The 26,037-nt window shown below is 37.4% G+C and overlaps 1 protein-coding gene across 2 annotated transcripts in view; it reads right to left on the bottom strand.

The window, feature by feature from the left end:
• REEP3 (receptor accessory protein 3) overlaps positions 1-26,037 on the bottom strand; it is a 98,470-nt gene that overhangs the window by 37,050 nt on the left and 35,383 nt on the right. For both annotated transcript variants that reach the window (XM_006154166.3, XM_027774080.1), the window contains exon 2: positions 22,344-22,416. In XM_006154166.3, coding sequence (XP_006154228.1) covers positions 22,344-22,416 — 73 coding nt within the window. The remainder of the gene's footprint in view (positions 1-22,343; positions 22,417-26,037) is intronic.

Raw genomic sequence — 26,037 nt, 5'->3', positions numbered from 1 at the left:
TACCACTGTACCAAACCTAACCTACACATGTCATGACAATAAAGACATGAATCTGACAGTTCTTTTCTTAAAGATGGAACGTTTTACTAGGGGAAAAAACAAGCAAACAACTGAGATAGAAAGATACTCTGCTGTTTTTACTACATGAGATGCCCTAGCTGCCAGTATGAGTCAACATCTCAGTATTTTGAATAAAGTTTACTAAAAGGGTGATATATAAAATTGTGGAGCATGGTCAGGAGAACCAAAAAATGATATGGGTGTTCATGCCCCTGAGCTACTGGCAGCAGGGCCTAGTATTTTGCTTGGGTGAGAAAGGGGATGGAGAGGGAAAAACAAACTGAAACCCCATTAACTGTTAGAGCTCTAACCTCAGATAGTCAGTCACAGCCAACAGGTGCGAGCAGGGAGGGTGTGGGAAAACAAGTGCTCTCCCCAACTCCATTTCTGACCTGCAGGGACCTCTCATGGGTTATACCCAAAGGGAGGCCAGAGATGGTCAAGTATGTATGGATTACCCTCCTGGGCCATAAGCAAGGTGTACAGGTGTGGGGAGCAGAGGGGACTCCACTAGAGAGGCAAATGGAAGCTCCCAGCACCACAGCATGGCAGCTCTCCAAAACATACCCAGTCTTGACCGTAACCTCTTACCACTTCCACAGACACTGCCCTAGCTCAGATGACATCGCCTCCTGTCTGGATTATTTTGCTAGCATCCTACCTGATCACTCTGCCTTTTGTTTGTTTGTTTTTGTCTATTCCGCATACAACAGAGTCCTTAGAACCAAGTAAAATCGTGCCATTCCTTTGCTCAAATCCCTTTAATGGCTCTCCATCAAAACTCTTGTCGCGGCCAGAAGGCCCTGTGTATGTGGCCTCTAGCTTCATCTGCTGCTACACCTCCTCCCTGTCCTGCTGCAGCCACTCTGGCCCTTTCACTGACCCTTGTACGTGCTGATATGCTCTTGCTCCAGGGCCTCGGTAAATGCTGTTTCCTTGCCTGAAATGCTCTCCCCACAGTTATCCATCTGGATAGCTTTCTCACTCGCTGTAGGTCTCTGCTCATTTATGTGCTATCAGAGAAGCCCTTCCTGACAGCCCTGCTTAGTATCAATATCCTCCTAACTCCTTTATCTGCCTTTTCTTTTTAGAACATATCTTAGACACATGTAACAAATATTTGCTCTTTTTCTCTCTGCCTTTTCCTACTAAAATACACACCTTAAAGACAAAGACTTTTATTAGCTTATTGCTAAATTTCCTGTGCCTGGCAGAATGCACTCATTAAGGGGCCAGGCAGTGGCATGTAAAAATGCGACACTCTGCAAGGCAACCCCACCACGCAAGTTCTCAGCTCAAGTCCACAGGCTTCCTTGAACACACCAGAGGTATATATGTGACCATGATACAAGGCTGACTGAGGCATAAAGACCCTGTAGGGGATGCCTGTCTATCTGGCTCTCATGGAAGAAAGAATGAAAGAAACTTAAAAAAAAAAAAAAAAAGAAAAAGGTGCTTAATCAACGTTTGCTGATGGACTACTAAATAAATATGGGGTTGCGCACAGCTCAGGGTGCTCCTTTTTGCAAGTAGTGCAAAAGACCAGAAAGTAGTCAGCAGGTACAGACAGGATGAGCAAATGCAAACTTATCTTCCAAGAGATGTTTTCTTTTGCTCTTGTTTAAACAAAAGAGAGAGACAGAGAATGAAAAATACAATAAAGCAAAATATAAGTATGTTTATGTCCTCAAGGACTTAACATTTTACTGAAGAGATGATGAGAATCAAATTTGAGAAAGAAGGAATATTTACTGGAACATGATCCCAGATGAGGGAGACAAGAATAAGATTAGAAACACAGATGGACAGTGGGTCCACAAAAGAAGCAGGGATGTGTCTTCCCCTGGGAGAGAAGGAAAGGGAGAAAGAGTGGCTGTGTTGGGCAAAACATTGAAGTGGTGCATAGTTGAGGCCCTCAGCCTTCCATGCTGCAGCAGAAAGGCTGGTGACCTGTTAGGCTGGGCATGTGTGGGAGGCAGAGTGGATTTGAGGACAGCAGTAAAGGTTTAGAAAAGTTGTTTTTATGGATGGGAAAGGGAGCTGCTAGGGGACAGCTAGAACAGCCTATGACTCAGGATGCCCTCACCTGCTCTGGGTATTAGAGAAGAGCTGCAATAAAAGGTCTAGGACAAGGAATCAAGAGAGTTGCGGAGGTGAAATCTTGTCCATTAAAAGGTATAATGGCAGAGTGTGGCTGGAAAGTTGCCCAGACAGGGCCTGTGTCTACTTCGCACCTACAGAGTATGAGGTGAGGCTTTGGAGGAGGAGGTGTGTCTGCTCCATATGGTCTCTCCACTTCTGCTGGCTGCAACGGTGGGTGGACAGTAGAGCTATCCTGGAAGCTCTGTGCTGAGGGTGGGCAGAATCTGAGTTCTTAGATAGTTGTATGAGGAGGATTCTTTGCCTCATGCTGGACTATTATGTGACAGAGACACACATTTCTGAATTTCTCAGTCACTGCATCATTGTTGGACATTTATGATCACAGTAGCTTAGCCCACCCTAATATGGGAGGTTATCTCTCATCTCAGTGGGGATTGAGAGAGCAAGGCCACAGCAGCAATGGTTCTAGGATTATGCTGGCTTTGATCATAGTGCCATCAGCAGCCAGTTATGGCACAGCAAATGTCCTGGCTGGTGGTGAGGGTTCTACTCCCACAATGGGATATGGAGATTGCCATTTTAAGAAACTCTGGGTGGAATATTCTCAGGGGACTCTCAGAAGTATTTGGAAAGAAAGTGGAGGGTAGGAAGGATTGATGTGCTCATGCAGCAGATTGGGGCAGAGTCAGAGGAATACGATTTTAAATTAACATTGTGAACCCTTGGCAAGCGTGGCTTCTATGTGTGTGAATTTGTTAGCTCCCATCTGCATTGTCAGTATATGTGACAACATGTATTCAGCAGCAATCCGCTTCTACTTTTAACAGGCCAAGGAATCAGAATAATAAGCTTGTTACAAATATGCATAAAGTGTGAAATAAATATATTCTGAGTGGGAGGCCAATGAACTATCTAAAGAATACAGTGCAGAGAAGTCAGCGGGGAGACAACATGGAGAAGCTGTTCAGTCTTCTATTTTGTTTTGTTTTCTTTGCCAAGAGCACACCTAACGCTAGTACAATGCCTGGCACAAAACAGGCTCAAAAATACTTACCGAAGAATTAATGATTTGGATTAACTTAACAAGCAAGATTGTAATTTACATTTTTCCTAATTATTTAGTAATCAACTTCTCTTGAAAGCAGTCACAATGGAATGGCAATCATTTTTCATTCTTGGAGCGCTTTACCCACCTTATTTTTCATGATTAGAGAAATGTGATGAATATTTTAATTTAAAATAAAATATTTATAAATAAGAGTCCTCAAATGGAATCTTAAAATCATTTAAAGATCAAAAGGAATTTATTTTCTAAGGAAATATACTCATAATTAAGCAAGTTCTTTTGAAGATTACGGCATCATCTGTGATATAAAACCATAGTATCTAAAATTACATTCTGGTTTATATAGTGCATGGATCAGATTATCCTACTTAACAAGTCAGCACTTGCTTTATTATTACTGAAAATCTGTAAGGCCTTAGCATTTCAGAAATTCAGACAGTCATGTGATGGAGTTCTTAGCTTTACCCTCTCAAAGGAATTAGAGGATATTTAAAGCCTCAGTGAATACTGTAAGATGAACATACCCATAGGCTAAATTTACTATCAGAAGCCCATGCTCCATTTAATAAGTATGCATTTACCTACTCTGATGCCAAAAAAAGTTGGCCTCATTTCATGATCTTTTTAATATTTTTCAACTAAACAGGTTTTTATGATTTATATTCTTAGATAATATGTTTACAAAACTGATTTAGATCCCAGGATAAACAAATACAGCAAACAAAAATTGAGTTGCAACAGTAAAATGATCCTCACAATTTTTATCACAGAAATCGGAGCGATACACAGGCCCCATCCATACAGAGAACATGATGTCCTGGTGGAATGTACATTGCTGTAGACTTAGAAGAGTCACAGATAATTACAGAAATGACATACTAATTATAATACATACTACATGTCTGACTCTGTGCTTCAAGCCCTAGACCTGGTAGCTTAAAGACATGCTGGTGACATGTGTGTGCACCTAAAATTCAGAGAAGAGAATGGAGAGGAAGAGATCAGGGTGTGGCCATTCCCTCTAGGGGATGATTTCTCACTTTCATTCTCTTTCTGTCTCTCTGTCAAGCGTACATATCCTATAGTAGAAATCTAAAAAGAAAAAAAAGTATTTTCCTTAAATTGTATGTTTGTACAATGTATTCTTATGCTATGACCAGTGTGATAATAGTAATAATAATATTAATACGTTAAATTATGTAACTGTACTGGGGGGCCAGAACATGGCGTGGTGGTTAAAGTGCTAGACTCTCACATAGACTGTGGTTCAAGTCCTGGACCTGGTTGCTTGCTTTTCCACTTTCCCTCTGTCTCTCTGTTTCTCTCTGGTGATTTTATGTGTCCTATGGCAAATTAAAAAAGTAATAATAAGGACCAGCAGTTGGTATAATGGCTGTCACTGGATTCCCATGTAGTCGACCATGGTTTGAGTGTCAGATCCAGTGGCTTAAACTCATGCCAGGCACATGTGCGTGCGTGTCCAAGATCCCGAGAGGAGAATGGAGGAAAGGGGATTATGGCATGGCCATCCCCCCGTGTGGGGTGATTTATCGCTTTCTGTCTCTCTATTTCTCTGTCTTTCTGGTGAGCGTACGTGCCCTGTAGCAAAAACCTCTCCGGAAAAAAAAAAAAAGGAAATAATAATAGCAATAAATCAAATTATATAAGAAATTATTTAGGTCTCGGCAGCAGTGGCCGCAACTCTATCGTATTTTATGTTTCTGGTGAGAAGGGAGCCAAGTCTTTTTCAGGTGGACTTGCTTTAGTGTGGCACCATTCCACTGTTCCCTTTAGGTCACCACCTTGTGACGGTCGGAGGAGTTGCAGAACAGTCAAAAAGGAAATTTTAAAACAAGTGCCACACTACTACATAACTTCCCAGAGGGTGATCACCTATAGTTCTACTACTCAGCTTTATTATCTGATCCTCACGGTGCATATCAGTGGGCATTTGGAAATTGCTAAAATTCCCATGGAAGAAAAGACACCTCTATTTCTTCTACCACAGAGTAAAACTGATTTTGTGGGGAAAATGAACCAAGATGTTCCAACTTTAAAAGGCCATGATCGTCTTTTTGTTGCAAGTTCTGTTTCAGGATCTAGTTTGAGACACTAAGAAGGATAAGACATCAATTTGAAAAGACCTCCCCGTCAGAGCAACATGAATTCTGCTAAAATCAAAGCAAGAACAAACATCAAATTTATGGTAAAGCTTGGGTGGAAGAATGATGAAATCATTGATGCTTTACGAAAAGTTTATGGGGATAATGCCCCAAAGAAATCAGCAGTTTACAAATGGATAACTCGTTTTGAGAAGGGACGATATGATGTGGAAGATGGTGCCCGCAGTGGCCGACCATCCACATCAATATGCAAGGAAAAATTTAATATTGTTCATGTTCTAATTGAGGAAGACTGATGCTTGTCAGCAGAAATAGCCAACACCATAGACATCTCAGTTGTTCAGCTTACATGATTCTGACTGAAAAATTAAAGTTGAAAAGACTTTCTTTTTGGTAGGTGCCAGAACTATTGTATCCAGATCAACTGCACACAAGAATAGAGCTTTCAGTGGAAATTTTAAGCAAGTGGGATCAAGATACTGAATCATTTGTTCAAAGAATTTTGACAAGAATTACCAGTACAATTCTGAAACACCGCACAGTCAGAATAGTGGTTACCAAGAAGTGGAAATGATCTAGTCAAAGCAAAAGTGGACTGGTCAAGAGCAAAAATCTTTTTAATGGGATGATAAAGACATTTTGCTTGTTGACTTTATGGAAGCCAAAGAATGATAACACAGGGTTATTGTATTTTGACAAAATGAGCCGAAACTTTAGCAGAAAAACGCTTGGACAAGCTTCACAGAATGTCTTCCACTACCAGTGCTCCTGCCATTCCCCTCATCCCACCGAGGGTATTTTGGCGAGAGTTTCACTGGGAAATCATTAGGGATCCATACTTTATAGTCCCGATGCAGCTCCTTCTGACTTTTGTTTCCTAATCTTAACAAATATTATATTTGAAGGATACCCATTTTCTTCAGTTACTAATGTAATAAAGACTATATTGATGTGGTTAAATTCCCAGGACTCTCAGTTCTTTAAGGATGGACTAAATTGCTGGTATTATTTCTTGTAAAAGTATCTTTAACTTATATTGAGAAATAAAATTTACATTATTTTTATCTTTGGAAAAAAAAAGAAATTATTTAGAAATTATATAACTGAACTAATTTATACTTTCATGATAAAAAATAATGTGATATATTAATTTGATGACTATCAAATTTTTAGGGCCTATCATGAACACAATCTTAAAAAGTTTATTTTATTTATGATAGAGAATGTGTACAAGTGAGAAAAAGAGTGAAACATCCTCTAGAGGGTCTCATTATGCTGCAATCGCTTTTTTCCCATTTTTCAGTTCATTAGGATCTTAAGCACATATATGTGAACTAGAGTGGATTCAAACCTATCAGGAGATCTGAACCCACAGAGAGTCCTGCAGCTTCCAGAAGTGCAGTTCAGGTTGCTATCAACTATGCAAGCAGCCTGGGCTTTTATGAAGCCTTTGGCATGAATAATCACAAAGTCTAATGTCAAAAAGTGTTCATAGGAGGGTGTAATATAAGACATATAAAAGGATACGAATAGGTGATTACCAACAGAATGTCTAATTCAACACATATAACTACTAACATTTGTCACATATCACATTATATACATTATTTATGCCTTGTATGAATAAAATTTCTTCACCAAAGGAAAGCCTTCTGTAATTATGTCTACTCCTTCCAAAGGTCATACATAAACCTGATGCATGTACTTTTCCTCTGTAGCTTATCAGTGGGGTTGTCTGTCATTTAAAAAAAATTATTTTATTTAACTTTATGTATTTATTTAATTTTAACCAGAAAGGTACAAAGCAAGTGAGTGACAGTGAGAGAGAGAAAGCAAGTTGCCAGGTCCAGGACTCAAACTGTGGTTGTCTGTGTGGGAGTCCAGTGTTCTTAACCACCACGCCATCTGCCAGCCCCACCTCTGCTATTTGAATGAAATAATCAATAGGGGTTGAAACTGTCTTGATCATCATATTCCCAGCACCTAGTATCATATGCTAATACGGCAAGCACAGGATAAGGCTTTACTAAACTATTTCTTTCTTTTTTTTTTTTTTTAGAATTGTTTATTTTATTTTATTTATTATTATTTTTTAATTTGATGAGGGTGGGCAAACTGCCAGGTTCACGATTTGAAACACAATCGGCTGTGTGGGAGTCTAGCACCTTAACCACCCTGCCACACCACCCACCAGCCCCACTAAACTATTCCTTAAATGTTAAGGTCTAAATTGATACAAGAGTCAAACACATAACTCTGAATTGCGAGCAGCGGCTTATAAAGTCTAAAAGAGCCTATTTTTTTCAAAGTTGTTTTCAAAGTTATCAGAGATTAAACAACTTTCCAATTTCTCTTAATTACAGATTCTTTGAATCATAAAGCTTTTAATGCTGGTCTTTAAGAAAAAAATGAAAAATTACATGTGCCTAATGATTATAATTATAACCACATTAAGTAAATCCAGAGCATAAAATGCTAAAACATGCTTTCCTGGAAAAAAAAAATCTTTGCTGAGTCTAAAAAGAAATAAACACTGCTGAATTTCAGACCACCCAAAGGGAACTTTATTTTCTGACCATTATTAGTTATTCACTCAAGTCAGTTCACCCAAAACATTCATCTACATTTCAGAGACAGGAGAAGAATCCTATGATACAGAATTCTTTGAAACAGTACAGAGTTAAGAAAGTTTGCCCTGTTTCATTAACATTATGCAATAATTTAGTTACTTCATAATGATTTTTTCCCATTAAAAACAAAGAGGAACAAAATGTGAGAAATCAAATAGAAAAACTCCCTCTTTTATCCAACCCAGATGGCTCGGTTATGGGATTTTTCTCAGAGCTATGCCAAGTTAAAAGCATGGTTGAAAGAAAATTGAAGTTAACTCCAAAGCAAATAGAATCCATGGGTGAATTTTTTTTTTTTTTTTAATGATGTGTCATGTATTAAGAGTGATGTTAGGCTAGGATTGATTGATTTGGGCTTCCTCAGCTTTGGAGTACTTCGTCCTTCACTGCCATATCTGAGTATGTGTTATCCTTCTGAAACTCCCCAATACTCAGATGACTAATAGTTATGCTTTTAGATGCTGAACTCAAGCAATATTGTTTACCTGCAGTTTCTAGTTATCACCACCAAAGACCTCACAGAATACTCTGTGACTCTAAAGGGAGCTTTACATTATATATTAATAGGTGTATCTAGAGTTAAAGTGAATTATAATGGGGCAGACTGTAAATGGAAACCTGTATAATACTGCACTGGTGTTCCTGAATCACAAAAAAACTTGAGAGAAAGAAAAAGTATAGAAATGTTTGAAAACTAGATAGTTAATTTAAAAGGGGCGTTGAAAAGATGCAAAAAAACAAACTAAAAAACCCACAACCAGGAGCTGTTCCCAGAAGCAGAATTTAGGAAGGAATGACTTCTTAGTCCCAAAATAACCCTCTCTATCCATAATGGCTGAGAATTCACACTTCGGTTTTTATATTGTTTAAGGTCTTATTGATTTATTTAGGATAATAAGCATCTGTCAGAAATGAAATTCCTTTTTAATGGCACCACATGGAATTTCTCATGATTTCAGTATGGGAAAGAGCCTGTCTATGTAACAAGAAGTAAACTGGGCTAAAAGGTCAGCCTATATAGTTACCCGCTTTCCATCTTAAATTGTTCTCCTACTTTCTTCTTATCTTTGGCTTTCCCAAGGGCTGGCACAACTTTTAAAGCATGCAGGTCCTCTAGGTTCTCTCATCTATCTTCACATAATTGATCCCATCTTGGTACTTCCACAAGAGAAGTAACTCAGCCACTAAAAGATTGGCTTCTTTCTTCAAGTGACTGCATTTTTAGTGCTGGACCTGGTGGCTTGTTTGCTCTCTCTCTTTCTCTTTATCTCTGTCTCTCTCCCCATCTGTTTCCCTCCCCATCTCTGTTTCCCTCTGATGAGTGTACATGCCCTACAACAAATTTAAAATAATAAAAAATACGTAAAATTAAATTAAAAAATTATTTTTCCATTCTATATTCCAAATTGCTAATCAATAAGCATCAGGTGCTTTTAAAACAAATGTTGTTATTTAATGTCCATCTGTAGGCTTTTTTAAAAAACCACAGTGTGGTGAAGGACTGTGGTGAAGGAAGGGCTCCCGGAATGCCTCTTAATCAATGTTTTTCAATTTGGTTGTGGATAAGAATCACTTGGACATTACAATTATGTAGATTACTAGGCACCATCATCACAAGGTGCAGAGAAAGGTCAGCTGGGTGTTTGAAAGGTAAGCTCAATAACTCTGTGAGAGTGTGTGTGTTTCTTTTTAGAATCTCCTTTCTTTCTTTCATGAGAGAGACAGGGGGAGGAGAAGAGAGAAAGACAGGCACCCCGAAAAGAGGCCTTCATGGCAAAGAGTCATACCCACCTTTAGCCAGCCATAGACCACTGGCATGGGTGGACCTGGTTGTTCTGAGAGACCTACAGACACAAACCAGGAACCTTCTCATGGGATGAACCTGAGAAAATGTTGCATTACCACTTGGCTACCCTCTGACTCCCATGAACATTTTTAATGTGTAACTCGAGTTGAGAAAGGCACAAGGCCTTTGCCATTTGAACTGTGGTCTATAGACCAGTAGTACTGGCATCACCTGAGAGTTTGCTGGAACTGCAGAAATTCAAGCCAGGTCAAACCCACTAAATCAGATTTTACATTTTAATGAGATCCCAGGGGTATTCATATGTTCATTAAAACAAAACAAAACAAAAAGCCCCAAAAGTTCAAAATATAGGTCCTTTAGACCACATCTCACAAAGTTCATGGCTATCAGTTGTTGGGATAAAAACTTAGAGCAAACAATCCAGAAAGGGATCAGCCAACAGGATTGCCCGAGTCCAGAGCTGTCTCGGCACTGACAACCCAATGATTTCCTCCCCTCTGAAAGTAAGTTTGCCTCCTCCTGGGAGACTGTAAGAACCCTGATTAATAAGCTGAAATTCTGTTCCGACAAAAATTTTATGGCAAAAACTTCCCTAGTTGCTCCAATAATTTATTTTGACAAGACTAGTTGACAAGGATAACACATAAAACTAAAGTGTTAGATCTTCATTCATTTAAAAGTGACCCGCTAGAAACCTTGCTAACAAGAACGTAACAAAAACTGCAGAGTTGACCTTTTGGAAAAAATACTGTAAAATATAAATTACTCAACTCAATCTATTTCTATGACTTTTTAAGACCTTTTGAAGATAGACATTTTTCTCTTTTACCTGTGGAATTTAGATCTGTGCTTTAAAAAAAATATTACAGACTATTATTTTTTTAAAATTAAAAATACTTATTATTTTAGTCAGAAGATAGATAAAGTTTAAGATAAACATCTGCACAACAAATTTCAGTACATTTTACATTTTTTATAGTTTTTTAAATGACTTCATCTTTTTACATATCTATCTTATTTCTTTTTTTTGGAGAGGTTTTTGCTATAGGGCGTGTGTGCTCTCCAGACAGAGAGAGACAGAGAGATAGAAAGTGAGAAATCACCCCCCAGGGGGGATGGCCATGCCACAATCCCTACTCCTCCATTCTCCTCTCGGGATCTTGGGCATGCCCGCTCACGCACCCGGCATGAGTTTAAGCCACCGAGTCCGGGACTAGAACTGCAGTCGACTACGTGGGAGTCCAGCGACATAGCCATTACGCTAACTACTGGTCCCTATTAATCTTATTTCTGAAGTAACATCTTTCTCATGTGCTTTTAAAGTTTCATGAGGTTTGGGGAAATATTTTATTTCTCTTACTTAGCTAAAATCTTCAGGAACAGCTCTAGCTTTTATATTTTTAGGAGGACCTTTCACAGTGTAAAGGCAATCTGGTTTACAATCTGATTATTACAGCTGTAGTTGGTAAAGCTCTGTATTTGAGATGTTGCATAATGGAAAGATGAAGTATATGTCTGTATATTCTGAAGGCAGATCCTGGTATTGTGTGAAAGGGGAAATTTCACTGCATAAATAATGTAACCTTTAGCTGAAAACAAAACAAAACAAAAAGTCAGATGTATATATAATATTAGAAAATATTCCATTTTAAATATAAAATTTATAAGTAGTTTAATATTATCTTTGTTATTTAAATAGCATTGCTTCCTTAATCCCTTGTTTCTAATTTTGTAAAATATTTTCCTACTGTTCCCCTTAAACAATTTCAAGCTTTTTTTTTAACTTATTCAAGTGAAAAACTTGAATAATTATCCTGATTTGTTTTTATTTTTTGTTTTTATGTAGCATTAGTCATCTTACATTCATTATGCAGTCTAATAATTTTGTTTTCTTTCTTGCTTTGTGAGTTGAATGCTTCCTTTTTTTCTTTTCAAACTTTAAAAGCTATTGTATATAAGAATATAAATTATAGTATGTATTGCTGTTATTTAATTTTGAATTAGTCTGTTATTGCTCTTTTGATTTCTCCTGTAGTCAGTGATTATTTTTCCAGGTTAGAACCTATCGGAGTTTCAACCTAGGGAGGTTATGGTTTCTCAACAGACACAGGGCCCGGCAGAACACTGCCTACCTCTGAATGAAGTTTTCCCTGCAGTGAGGGTGGTGGCAGCTGAGTTTTGGTTATTGTCACTTTTACGATTTTAACCTATTCCATCACTTCGGATTAGGGTGGAGGTGGCTAGGCCTCTTTCCAATTTATTCCTTAGTAACATTTCCTTTAATGGAAACAACTGTCTCTGTTCCTGGTTTAAAAATCCATCTCCATTGGCAGTACAGTTTGTAAAATTCTTCCCAGATATTAGAGAAAGCCTGACTTAGTCTCTTAGGTTTAAGTGTTACTGTGAGAATTTTTTTCTATGTGTATGTTTTCCAACCATTTTCATTGAAAGCTGGAAAATAACTGGCAGTTGCAGCTGGCTAGCTGTATCTCAGAGTCAAAATCCTGTGAATGCTTTTAATTTATAAAGATCAAGGGCTCCATTAATTCACAATTAAAAATTTTAGAAGGAACTATGTTAAGTATTTGTTTTAAATTCCCTCAATTTACAATCTTATTGAAGTTTAACACTTGATTCCAACTGGATCCACGGTAATGATCCCAAGGTGATCATAAAGAAATCATTTAGAAAAACTAAGAAAGTAATAAATCACTTGTTTGTAATAGATCACTTGAAGTATAAATTCCTTCAGCAGTGAACGTATATATTATATAGATATACATAAAATAAGTAAACATGACACATCAAAAATTAGGTTTGCAAAGAATAATCACCTAATTTACTATAAGTTAACAGAAGTCCTTTTTTGGGGTTAAATTTAGCCAGAATGTGACCCTATTTGGCTATAGAGTAATTGAAGATTTAATTCGTTAAGATGAGGTAGGTCATAGTGGCATTGGGAGGGCCTGAAATTGAATAAGACTGGTGACCTTCCAAGAGAAAGAGAAGAGACACAGAGAAACAGAGACATAGCTAGGACGGGAGAACTCCATGTGACCACAAAGGCAAAATCTGAAGTGCTGGCAGCAATCAAAAGGTAGGATCAAGCAATAATGGATTCTCAAAACACTGCAAGATTCTAGAGGGACTCTAGCCCTACTGACATCTTGATGATGTACTTGTGAGACAACATATTTGCTATTTTAAACCACACAGTTTGTGGTATGTCCTTATGGTTGTCTTAAGAACAAATGTAACAGTCTAGTCAGATCTCCCCACAGTAAAGATCACGTTCAATAAGACCTTTGTTAGCCACAGCCTTCCAATCAGCTTTTCATTATAACATTGAAATATGAGCAGATAACCGAGGATCAGCCAACACTTGAGAAGATCATGTGTGAAAAACAGAGGATGATGCAAACAAAAAAGCAGAATTCAAAGGAAAGACTATCTATCAATAGAAAGAAGAGCACATCCAAAAAAACCAGTATTTAAATACTTAGAAAAAATAAATTTTGAACATAAAATAGGAATAGAATGCTATAGACAAGAAACATTCATAGAATAAAAAGAGCTCTTAGAAATTAAACACATGGCAGCAGAAATTAAAGGATCAGTTGAAGGGTTAGAAGATAAAGTTGAGGAACTCTATTATAAAGTAGAATAGAGAAAGAGATGGGAAAGAAAAAGAAAGAGATAAGAAAGTTAAGAGAATCACCCCAGTACCTTATAACTGAATAAAAGGAACAATAGTAGAATAAACAATGAGAGTAGAAAAAAATTAAAAAAAATTTTAACCAAATTTCCTAGAGCTGAAGGATAAAGAATTACCAGATTAAAAGGGATTAGCAAAATTGATCATGATCAACTCACACCAAAACACATAAAAGGAACCCTAATAGAATAAACAATGAGAGTAGAAAAAAAATTAAAAAAATTTTTAACCAAATTTCCTAGAGCTGAAGGATAAAGAATTACCAGATTAAAAGGGATTAGCAAAATTGATCATGATCAACTCACACCAAAACACATCCTTGTAAAATTTTACGATGAGAAGTCATAGCATCATGAGTTTGTTTGTTTTTTTTTTTTTTTTCCCCTTTGGCCAGAGGTTGTGTGCACACCTGAGAGAGAGAGAAACTCCCCAAGAGGGCCTGCATTCCTTTTTTCCCTTGATTTTTCTATCTCCTCAGGCTCCTTTGCACATGTGCATGTGCCCAGAGTGTTTTTTAAGCCACCAGGGCTGGAATTTGAACAGTGGTTGGCCATGTGGAATTCAGCTCTCTCCATAGAACACTTAACCACTATGTCATGAGGCCAGCCCCATGAAATTTTTAAATAATGAGGATATGAAAAAGCTCCCACAAACTTGCTGAATGAGGGAAAAAAAAAAAGGTTAAGAATCAGAACCACTTCAGACTTCTCAAAAGCAACACTGGAAGTTGAAGATGATAAAAGTTTCTTTAACATTTTAAAGGAAAAATGATTCCCAACCTATCATATCCAAGAATTTAACTCTCATTATAGCCTTCTCAGAAGGATGTATTTCATCAGGAGGAAGGGGTTGGCCCGGTAGCCTAGTGCTAAGGGAGCTGGATCACATATGGCCATTGTGATCAAATTCCGTCTCAGCAGGCTTGTAAAACACGCCAGTTACATGTGTGTGCATGCTCAAAATCGTGATGAGATGGAGAAATGGAGGAGAAGGGACTGCATACGGTCATATCCCATTGGGGGGATGATTTCTCCTTCTCTCTGTCTCTGGTAAATGCACACATTCTCTGGCAAATTAATTTAAAAAAAAGAAAAGATAACTGTATAACTGAATGTGGTAAAGATTTTCCTTTTCATATTACCTACATATTCAGTTAAAAACTAGGTCACTTAAAAAAAAAAAAAGTCCACAGAGCTTCAGAGGGCCATTTCTAGGACTTTTAAAAGAGTCATCTCCCAGTGCTTTCCCTGTTCTCTGTTTTGTTCAGAGTAACTCTCTGGACCAAATGCCTGATTTTTATTTTAAGTGCTGTTAGCCAATCTTTTCATTGCTGCTTTCTCCAGCATTCTTAGAATAAGAACACTGGTTTCCTAGAAAAGCTATGGCAATTACACACGACTTGGAAGTAAATACTCTATTTTCGAGTCATGAGATGGTATGAGCCTGAAAAAATTCTCAAAACTATACTAATTCTTCAGTAGGTTTACATTTCAATTACCACAAAACTCTAAGTCTTTAAGTAGGCCATATCAGCCACACTATACAGGAAATTATATCCTAGGAAAGCTCTGTTTTAAAAATAGGCAAAGGAAGAAAGGAGGGATGCCAAAATACACAGCACTTTTCATTTGTTTTGATTTGAACACAGCATCTGTTTTATCAGGTGCAATCTACCATGTGCAGGCTTAAGACGAATGGTAGTAGTTAGGGTGGGAAGAAGTAAATTAACCAAAAAGGTTTGCTTTCTGAAAATAATTCTGAAGTCGGTATCAGCAGAATTTAGGTCATATCCAAATACCAAAAAGAAGCTGGGTTTTGGGATAAGTGCTCAGACTAGACTGTACGCTTCTTAACCCAGCAGAATCAAAGCTGAAAAAGTAATCCATCCACTTAAGAAACATATGTACTTTTATAAACACAATTTAATATTTGGTATATACTGCAAAGTCAACTGTCCTCCTTTTTGTTATTTATCCCTTCATTTAAAATGAGTACCAACTATATACCATATATACAAATAAAGAACATAATATCAGATAGTATAAAGTGCAATAAAAAAATATAACAGGGCAATTTTTTTATTATTTTTTTTTTAGAGGTTTTTGCTATAGGGTATGTGCGCTCGCCAGACAGACAGAGAGACAGAAAGCGAGAAATCACCCCCCAGGAAGGATGGTCATGCTGCAATCCCTTCTCCATTCTCCTCTTGGGATCTTGGGCACGCACGCACACGCGCCCGGCGTTGAGTTTTAAGCCACCGGGTCCAGGATAAGAACCACGGTCGACTACGTGGAAGTCCAGCGACATAGTCATTACGCTAACTGCTGGTCCCAACAGGGCAATTGTAAGGTTAATTTTATTAGGAAACAACCATGTACAAAATGAGGTAAATTTAGAAAAATTATCTTATGGAAAAACTTTGAGAACAGAGTTTCAGAGTCAGAGTTTAAATTGGATTGCAAAGTTGAGGTGAGAATTAGTTTCTTTTCACAGGTGGGTCAAGAAATGATATTCAGGGGCCAGCATTTAGTGTAATAGTTATGCCGCTGAACTCCCACGTAGCCGACTGCGGTTTGAGTCTCGGACCCGGTGGCTTAAAATCACGCCGGGCGCGTGTGCATGCGTGCCTAAGATCCCAAGAGGAGAACGGAGAAGGGATTGTGGTGTGGCCATTCCCCCTGGGTGATTTCTTGCTTTCTAGCTCTCTGCCTTTATGGCAAAAACCTCTCCAAAAAAAAAGAAAAAAAGAAAAAAAAGGAAATGATATTCAAAAATTTTGCCACAATAGGGCCAGCAGGAGGTATGGTGGGTAAGGACGCTGGACTCCCACATGGCCGACCGTGAGTCGAGTCCCAGACCTGGCAGCTTGCTTTCTCACTTTCCTTCTCTCTCTCACTCTGTACCTCTCCAGTCAAATTTAAATAAACAAACAAATTAATTAAGTTCAATAAAATAATTTTAAAAATTTTGCCACAGTAAAATTAGATTGAAAATGTCTAAGGGACTGTCAACACATTACAGAATGTCTATTTTAAATCTCTTAGTTTATAGTTGATTTAGACATTTGGGGTTTCTGCCTTACTGCTGGTTAAACTGCCTAATTGCTCTTCCTGAAAAATATCTGTATGGTTGTGGTTCCTGAAGGTCTACCTTTGAATTAACCAGAAGCACCTTCACTGGCTGGTTGTAAAAGCTGTTTCCAAAGGGAGTATAGAAAGAATAAGGTAGTAGAGACAGAAGAGCTTCAATCTATTACTAATCTTGCCTTCATAATTTACATGATTCTGGGCAGGTTAATTCACTTCTTTGAGCTTGTAATAGGGAATATTTAATCTGCCTGCCTTTACAGGATTTCAGTAAGAATCAGTAAGATTATTATTGGGATAGTCAGAATTCTCTTTACTGTGAAGACATCCATGTCCTAATCTTTAGAAACTATGAATATGGGGGCTGGCAGGTGGCATGGTGGTTGGAGGTGCTGGATTCCCACGTGGATAACCATGGTTCGAGTACAGGACCAGGGTGGCTTGCTTTCTTGCTTTCTCTTTTTCTGTTTCTGTCTCTTGCTGGTTAAGTTGGAAAACAATAATAACAAATGGAATTAAATAAATAATTCTTAAAAAAAAAAAAAAGAAACTATGAATATGTTAGGTTTTACAGTAAAGGAGAAATGAGTTTGCAGATGGAATTAAGGTTGCTAATCTGCTGACCTTGGATGCGGAGTTCACCTGCCCTGGATTATTTAGGTGGCCCCAATATAATCACCAGGGTCCTTTATCAGTGGAAGGAGGCAGAAAAAAAGAGAACTAGAAAACTAGCAGCATGAAAAACTCTCAGGCCAACATTCCTAGCTTTAAAGGTGGAGGAACAGAGCCATAAGAAAAGGAATGTGGGCAGTCATAGAAGCTGGAAAAGGCAAGGCAGCGAATTTTCCCCTAGAGCCTTGGGAAGGAATGCAGCCCTATGAACCCATTTTAGATTTCTGACCTCTGGGACTGTAAGAGAATAAACCTACGTCATTTTAAGCCAGTAAGAGTGTAGGATTTCGTTATAGCAGCAATGGGAAACAATGATATGCAAAAGTATTTTGAACTGCTAGGAAATTATATAAATAGAAGCTACAATATTAGCCCGCGATGACATCTCAATTTAAGTCTCTTGGCCGCCTTGATGGCAGAGAACTTGGTTAATAGGTCTTCATAGTTTCATTACATGTATTTTTAAAAGATTTCTCTTTTTTCCAAGAGATAGCACCCCTAACAGAGTCCTCACACCACTCTACCTCCCTTAAATCTCAGTTGTCCGGGATCATAGGCATGTGCACGTGCCTGTAGGCCTAGGGAGGCCCATGATGCGAATCCAGAGCCTCTTACATGTGTATCCACTCATGTGACCCCTGCACCACCACCTGGCCCACATGTATCATATTTCTTGTCAAAGACAGATGCCCTGCCCTTTCTATTTCAGTGCCTGATAATTTTTGGTTTTAGCTCTCATTATATTAATGAAGTGGAGCTTTAAATTAACATGTACTTTTCAAACCAGCTCTAGGCACCTACCTTTCTACTCCTCTAGTTTCTCTTTAATCCCTCATTTTCTTTTCTTTTTTTTTTTTTTTGAGAGATTTTTGTATAAGGCGCATGCACTTGCCAGAGAGACAAGAGACAGAAAGCGAGAAATCACCCCCAGGAGGTGGGGTGAGGGTGGGGGAAGAAGGCCATGTATCAATCCCTTCTCCTCCATTCTCCTCTTGGGATTTCGGGCACACATGCACATGTGCATTTTGTGAGTTTTAAGCCACCGGGTCTGGGGTTTCAACCATGGGGTATCGACTATGTGGGAGTCTAGCCAAGTAACCATTATGCCACCTGCTGGTCCTGAATCTCTCATTTTTCTAGTCTTCCTAAAGGGATGAGTAAAAAAACTTTTTTTCGGAGTCAACAGTATTACCACAAAATGATGTACAGACAGTTTTTACTTTGTTAATAAACACTTCATTCTATAAAAACTGTGTTAAGTATATATCTAATTATATACATGTACATATATGATATTTATACATGAACACAAATTTTATGGAGTTTTGGTCAGTATGAATAAAAATGTTAATGAGTTGCTTTTTCTTTCTTTCTTTTTCTTTTTTCTTTTAATTTGTTAGAAGAGGATGCATGCACTTGATGGAGAGGGACCGATAGAAAGAAAAATCACTTCCCCATGGAGGACATTCATGCCACATGCCCTTCTCCTCCATTTCTCCCTCCTTTTGAGATCTGGGCATGCATGTACACTGCTTGACATGTTTTTCAAGCATCAGGGTCCAGGACTCCAACTGTACAGTGGGCCATGTGGAATCCAGTCGCCTTAACCACCATGCAACTGGCTGGCCCAGACTTCTTTCTTGATTTTAAAGAATCATTTTATTTAACTTTACTTATTATTTATTTTTAATTTGACCAGAGAAGGACAGAGAGAGAATGAGACAGAGAGAAAGAGAGTGAGAAAGCAAGTCACCAGGTATGGGAGATTCGAACTGTGGTAGGCTATGTGGGAATACAGCGTTTTATCACCACACCACCTGCCGGCCCCTGGACTACTCTTACTAGAATGATTCTTAGGACAATCTTCAAATTACATCTTTTCTGCTTTTCTAGGATTCAGATAACAAGCCTATTCCTTTTATTATAACTTATTTAACACCTTTTTTTCTTAACAAGCCATTCTGCTTTTTTTTTTTTAGGTACAGATAACAAGGCATTCCTTTTATTATAACTTATTTAACACCTTTTTCTTATCGCTGTCCTCTTGGTTTTTATTTTCGATGTTTCTGTTCTTTATTTAAACTTTGTGTTCAATTTGTACTTATTTTTTCTCCCACAAAAGAGAGCTGATTTGCAAGATAAGAGAGTACCGTAAGCACAAATATCTACATAAGCACACATACACAGAGGCATGACAATCATTACCCTAGGTCTCTGAAATGCCTGGTAGGTGAAGTGGGCCCGATGTTGAGACATATCATCCTGTGCTCAGATTGAGAGAAAGATCTCATTTAATACCAGTATCAGGGACCAGCAGATGGCATAATGGTTACATTGCTGGACTCCCACGTAGTCGAACCACGGCTCAAGTCCTGGACCCAGTGGCTTAACACTCACCTGGCGCGTGTGCCTTCATACTCAAAATTTCGAGAGGAGACTGGAGGAAAGGGTGGATCACGGTGTGGCCATCCCTGCTAGTGGGTGATTTCTTGCTCTCTGTCTCTCCATTTCTCTTTATCTCCCTGGCGAGGACATGTGCCCTAATAGCAAAAATCTCTCAAGAAAACCAAAACCCCCCCAGTATCATAAACATTCCAAGTAGGGAGAAGCTTCACATTTATTAAGTATAAACACTTAAAGAGTTATACTCCCCAGCTCATATTTTCATGGTATTTGGAAATAACAGGCAACTCTTATTTTTTATTTTTCAAAAGAGAATTCCAATCAAATTAAAATATTACGCAGTAGGGCAGAGTGTCATCTAGGGAACTGTGCAAGGCTGTGAAATGTTGTAAGTATAAAAACAGACAATTTTATGTTTATTGAATCTAGTAATAAAAAAAAATTGGGATTGTATTACATCTGTTTTTGCTTTTTTTTATTTCACTTTTTTCCTAGTAATTAATTTTTATTCTGTTTTACAAAAGTATTGGTCTATGATACCGGAACAACAAAACAAAACTGGACCTCTACCATAGGCATCTTGGGAATCACTGCTAACAGGTTAGTGCTGGCTTCTAAAAATTAATGTTTGCCAGTACTATAAAACAAAAGTTGAAGTAGTTATTACAATATGCATTAAAATAGATCTCTTCGAGCCACTTATAAAAATGATTTTAAAGTATTAGAACTTATTGTGGTTCCTATTCTTAAGACCATCTTTCAAAAAATAAAATTAATTAAAAAATAAAATTATAAAAAAAACGGGTATTATATAAAGCAGGAAAAAGAACGACTGACATTTCAATAGAATGAGTTACAGAGGTTTCAGAATCTGCCCCATTCCTACCTCCTAAAACTACAGAATAAAGAATCATGATCTAGTCTATGATCAGTTGCTGAGTTGGATGACAAACTACCAATCCAAGATCTCTTACAAAGAACCACAGCTATAGGGGCCAGCACGTGGTGTAGTGGTTAAGGTGCTGGACTCCTATATGGCCGACCTAGAGGCTTGAAACTCACACTAGGCCCATGTGCATATGTGCTCAAAATCCTGAGAGGAGAATGGAGGAGAAGGGATTACAGTGTGACCATCCCTCCCCCCAGGGGATCATTTCTCACTTTCTCTCTCTTTGTCTGTCCTCTGGTGAGTGTACATGCCATATAGCAAAATCTCTTTTAGAAAACAAAAATAAAAAACACACAGCTATATATCCAAAAGAATTAAAAAGAGGTACTAAAATCTTTGTATATTAATCTGTAGCAAGCGCTATTCAAAATGCCCAAAAAGTAGAATTTGAATGTTTGTCAACATATCAAGAGATTTTAAAAATGCTATATCTACACCATGTAATATTATTCATCTACAAAAAGGAATGAAATACGGGTACATGCTAAAACAAAGATGAACCTTGAAAACATTATTGGAGCTGACAGATGGCATGGTGGTTAAGGTGCTAGACTTCTACATGGCCGACCACAGTTTGAGTCCTGGACCTGGAGGCTTAGTATCTCATTCTTTCTCAATCTTTCCAATCAAATTAAAAAAAAAAAAAAGATAATAATAAATAAAATGAAATAAGCAGTTCTTAAAAAATATTATCTAAGTGAAAAAAGCCAGACACAAAAGGTCACACATTATATGATTCCATTTACATGAACTGTCCATTATAGAGAAATCCATAAAACAGAAAGCAGATTGGTAGTGGCCAGTAGCTTGAGGAATGGGAGGCAGGGTATAACTGCTTAATGAACTCAGGTTTTAATTTTGGAGTGATGAAAATATTTTGAAAGTAGGAAGAGGTAGTGTTTGCACCATATTATAAATGTACTAAATAAATGTACTAAATTCCACTTGAAAATGATTAATTTTTATATTTTATGAGTATCACCTCAATTAAAAGAGAAATGATATTTATTGAATGCAGTTACGTGAGAACTGACTGCTTACCCCTGTTGATTAGCCACCAATAAGATCCTTTTGCTATTCTCTGAAAATTCACTCCAATACACACAGGAAGTTACATATACATTAATAGGTGAGGGAAGATCATTTACTACTAAGCACTGTGAATAAAACAGAATGAGGAAACTTACAGCAAAGATAAAAAACGATTAGTGAAAGCAAGAAAAAAAGAAAATAGGGTAAAGAAACTCAAAGAGAAAGAAATATTGAGATAGAGTCAATTTAAGAAGAAAAAGGATTCCAACTGCCAATAGTGATGGAATATCTGGTTATTTATGTCAATCAGAAAGTGATTAAACACCTATGAAAAAGAAAAAGACTTTAAAGCTAGAGAAATATATTCTAGTGTACCTAAAAATTGAAATAGCTAATCACCCCCAACCACCAAAAGGGCCATAAAACAAAAAGTCCTCCAACTCCTGATTATACTGGAATTTGTAAGACTAAATTAAGAGCTATTCAATTACTCATCTTGGGAACCAAACACTTACTTAAATGCCAATCTGTAGTGAACTATTTTTGAAAATATGCTTTGGAGTTGACTTCAATTAGTTTGAAAAAAATGAATTTCAGTACTTCACACTTATATCACATTTAACTGTTTCTCAAAGAACACCAGTTTTCCTTGCTTTGTGTATTACTGACATATTAGTCACTCACAAAGTATACTTACATATTCCTTTACGTTTTTCGTTTTCACAGCTTTGTATGAATAATATGCAGGATAGAGCATTCCAAACACCAGCCTAAAAGTAGAAAGAATGAAACACTAGTCAAACATAACAATGCTTTTAATGGCTCATGAAAATTTAACCTAGTAGAAAGTACAAGTACTTACAAACTCATAACTGTAAATCTGTGTGAATGAAAATTTGTGTCTAAACTAAATACACGCTGAAAAACAAAGTAAAAATACACTGTTTAACAAAAAGATGATTTCAATGTTAGTAGTTTCATGGAAATACTTTTTTTAAAAACCACAACATCTAACACTTTTTTTCTCATTACAAAAAATATTCTGTTGTTCCTTGAAAAAACAACTTCAGAAATGTAGGAAATGAATGAGGGTGGGGGGGGGGGGGGGGGAGTTGCCCCAACACCACCAGTCAAGAGATAACCACAGGCAACATTATATTGTACCCAAATCCCATTTTTTTGTATCCATGTGCAATAACTTAAACATAACATAAACACACACACACACACACACACACACACACACTCTCTAGTAATGAAAACTTGGTCCTTCACTAGCCTGATAAACACTGAAGTCTAATTTTAATCACAGCTGTGAACTAGTACTTAATATGTTACTTAGCAATATGCTAACTCTCTTTAAGCATTTATAAAATGACCTTAAATCATGAATAGGACTTAATGCCACTTACAATCTTTAAGTGTCAGATTTGAGAGATATTTGCATACATATAATCAAAGGATACATACAGAAATATCATGACGTAGTATATACATGGTTTATATTTGGCATAGTCAAGTAATATAAAAACTTCATCTGCAAATAGCATTGTATGGTATTCTTCTTCTTCCTTTACTTTTGGAGGTGTGTGTGCTCCCCAGAAAGACAGATACGAACAGAGACAGAAAATGAGAAATCACCCCCAGGGGGAATGGCCATACCACAATCCCTTCTCCATTCTCTTCTCGAGATCTTGGGCACGCGCACACACACGTGCCTGGCATGAGTTTAAGCCACCGGGTCCGGCACTTGAACAGTGGTTGACTACATGAGAGTCCAGCGACATAGCCATTACGCCAGTTGCTCGTCCCCCCAGTATTATTCTTAATGTCTGAATTGCTTTGTACACTGAATTTCTCATCTGTTTAAACAATCCCATAAATACATGTTTTTGGCTGATTTCTGAGTTTTTGCTCTTGCACACAACACTGTCAAAAGACATTTGTGGAGGCTGGCAGGTGGCATAGTTTTTGAGGAACTGGACTCCCATATGGCTTGAGTCTAGCACCTCAGAAGTTTGAGTCCCAGACCTGGTGGCTTGCTTTCTCACTTTCTCTCTCTGTCTCTCTCTAGTCAAATTAAAAAATAATAATGATAAAGAAAATGAAATAAGGTAATTCTTTAGAAAAGACATTTTTGTGAGTAATGACAGTTGCTGCCTGGTTGTGATTGGTGCTACTTCAAAAGGCACTTTTTTTTTTTTTTATCTACTTTTAAAATGTCTTTTAGAGAGGTTGCTCCATTTTATATTCCTATACATGGCCAATCATAGGAATCATTGAAAAATAAAAGGTTGCCAGCCAAATAGGAGAAAAATAATAACCTTATAGCTATTTAAATATGAATTTCTGAGTACCAGTTAAGCTTAAAAACCATTCTCAAGTGTTTACTGATCTTTTGATACATGGAGTATTTGATACCTTTTTGCCTGTTACCTTAACTCTAACTCTTTGATTGATTACTTATTCTGTCTAGCATGAAGTCACAGAGAGAGATAAGAAACCCACCAATGGGTATGATCATGCTACAATCCTTTTTTTCTCCATTGCTCCATCCTATTAGAAATTTGAACACACATATAAAGTGTGTTTTTCAAGTTGCTGGGGCTGGGATTTGAACCATGGGTGGCCAAGTGGGATCCAGGTCCATGTGCACAGCACTTACCTGCTGTGCTCCCAAGCTGCACCAGTTTATTATTTTACCATAGGGTGGGCGCCACCATGCCTGACCAGTCTATTATTTTAAATAGTCTTTTTATTTTAGGATAACTTTAGTTTTATAGCAAAGTTGGGAGCAATGGCTGCTTCTCCACAGTTCCTATGTGAGGTTTTTGGCCTTGCCCAGGTTGGGCAACATTTGCAGCCTGGAAGTTGTCTCTCCAACAGTCTGGGAAGCTGTCTCCTCTCTAAAGTCTGGCTAATGAATGACAATCTCCTCCCTCCTGGACAGGGTTCTGACTGGGACTATTTTTATAAACTACCACTATCGATATTATAATTTACTACTGTTTCAATGTGAATACCACTGAATAATTTATTACTAACATCTGTAATATTTTCTAGGTCTTTTTTTTTTTGGGGGGGGAGGAGATTATTTCTTTTAACACTGGGGTCCACTGTAGATGTTTGCAACCTGGGAGGTCGGGCATAAAGCCAAAGTCTGAGCACAGTTTACAAAATCATATAAAGTGTATTTTAGAAGGCCACCTACAAGATAAACTCAGGATTTATAAAGGGAATAACTGCTACAAATAAAATTCACCTATAAATTTGAATATTGTTTCAGTTACAGAGGCAGGAAGAAATATTACTTATTTCCTCTTCATCTTATTTCTGCCTAAACAGAGAGGACTTGGCCAGTATAGGTAAGATACTCTTTGCTCTCTAAAGCAACTAAGGTAAAGTTGCTTCTGAAATTTATAAACTATGGCTATGTTGAAAACCTTTACTCCTATATTTTAAAAATGAAACAAGCAAAATCACTTATAAGAATGCAATAGTGGTCTTGGATCATTTTTCATATATGGGAAATACTTAAATGGCTATTTTCTAAAAAGGTGTTCAGTCGTAATCCATCCTTCACCAAAATTGTTTGAGAGAATTGTAGCATGTTCAAAGATAAGTCCCCAAATATCTTGTAAGAATGCTCTTAACACTAGAAGTAATGTCACCAAAGCATAGAAATTACCAGCATCTTTTCACAAAAAAATTGACTAAAACTTATTTTTCTGAAGAAGACCCTAAAAAGAGCTTACTGTGTAATTTTTAGAAGATGCTGAAAAGTATAAACAATATAAAAATCACAGGTAACTCTATTACTAACTGAATCACCTTTCTTTTTTGTTGAAGGTTGTTCCAACCATGTACACATTTTTAATTATGATTTTTATCAGTCTTTCACAAGTCTGTTATGTCATTCTCAAATGCTTTAAAAAAATCATAAAAAGCATAATAATAGTATAATAACAGGGACAGCCGATGAGCTGGTCGTTAAGATGGCTGGATCCCCATGGCATGCTATGCAGTATGAGTCCCAGAAAAACATGCTGATGTATGTGCATGCATGCCCAGAATCCAGAAAGGAGGGAGAGATGGAGGAGAAGAGATTGCAGTGTGATCATGCCCTGTGGGATGTGCTTTCTTCTTTTCTTTTTTTTTCTCTCCCTCTCTGACTTGGGGGTAGGGAGCACACACCCTCTGGTAAAAATTACACTAAAAAAAAGTTTAATAACACAGCTGATTAGGAGTTAATTTACATCTAAACGAGTTATAATATAAAGCACTAAGTCCAAGGACTTAAACAACTTTTTTTTTAAAATTAATAGTTTCTCTTCACCATGACTATTCAGGTGCTTTTATTCTTCTTTTTATTCATGATAGAGCACATGTGT

The sequence above is a fragment of the Tupaia chinensis genome, unplaced genomic scaffold (assembly GCF_000334495.1).
Source record: "Tupaia chinensis unplaced genomic scaffold, TupChi_1.0 Scaffold000399_1, whole genome shotgun sequence".
NCBI lineage: Eukaryota > Metazoa > Chordata > Mammalia > Scandentia > Tupaiidae > Tupaia > Tupaia belangeri.
This window is presented reverse-complemented; position numbering and strand designations above follow the sequence as displayed.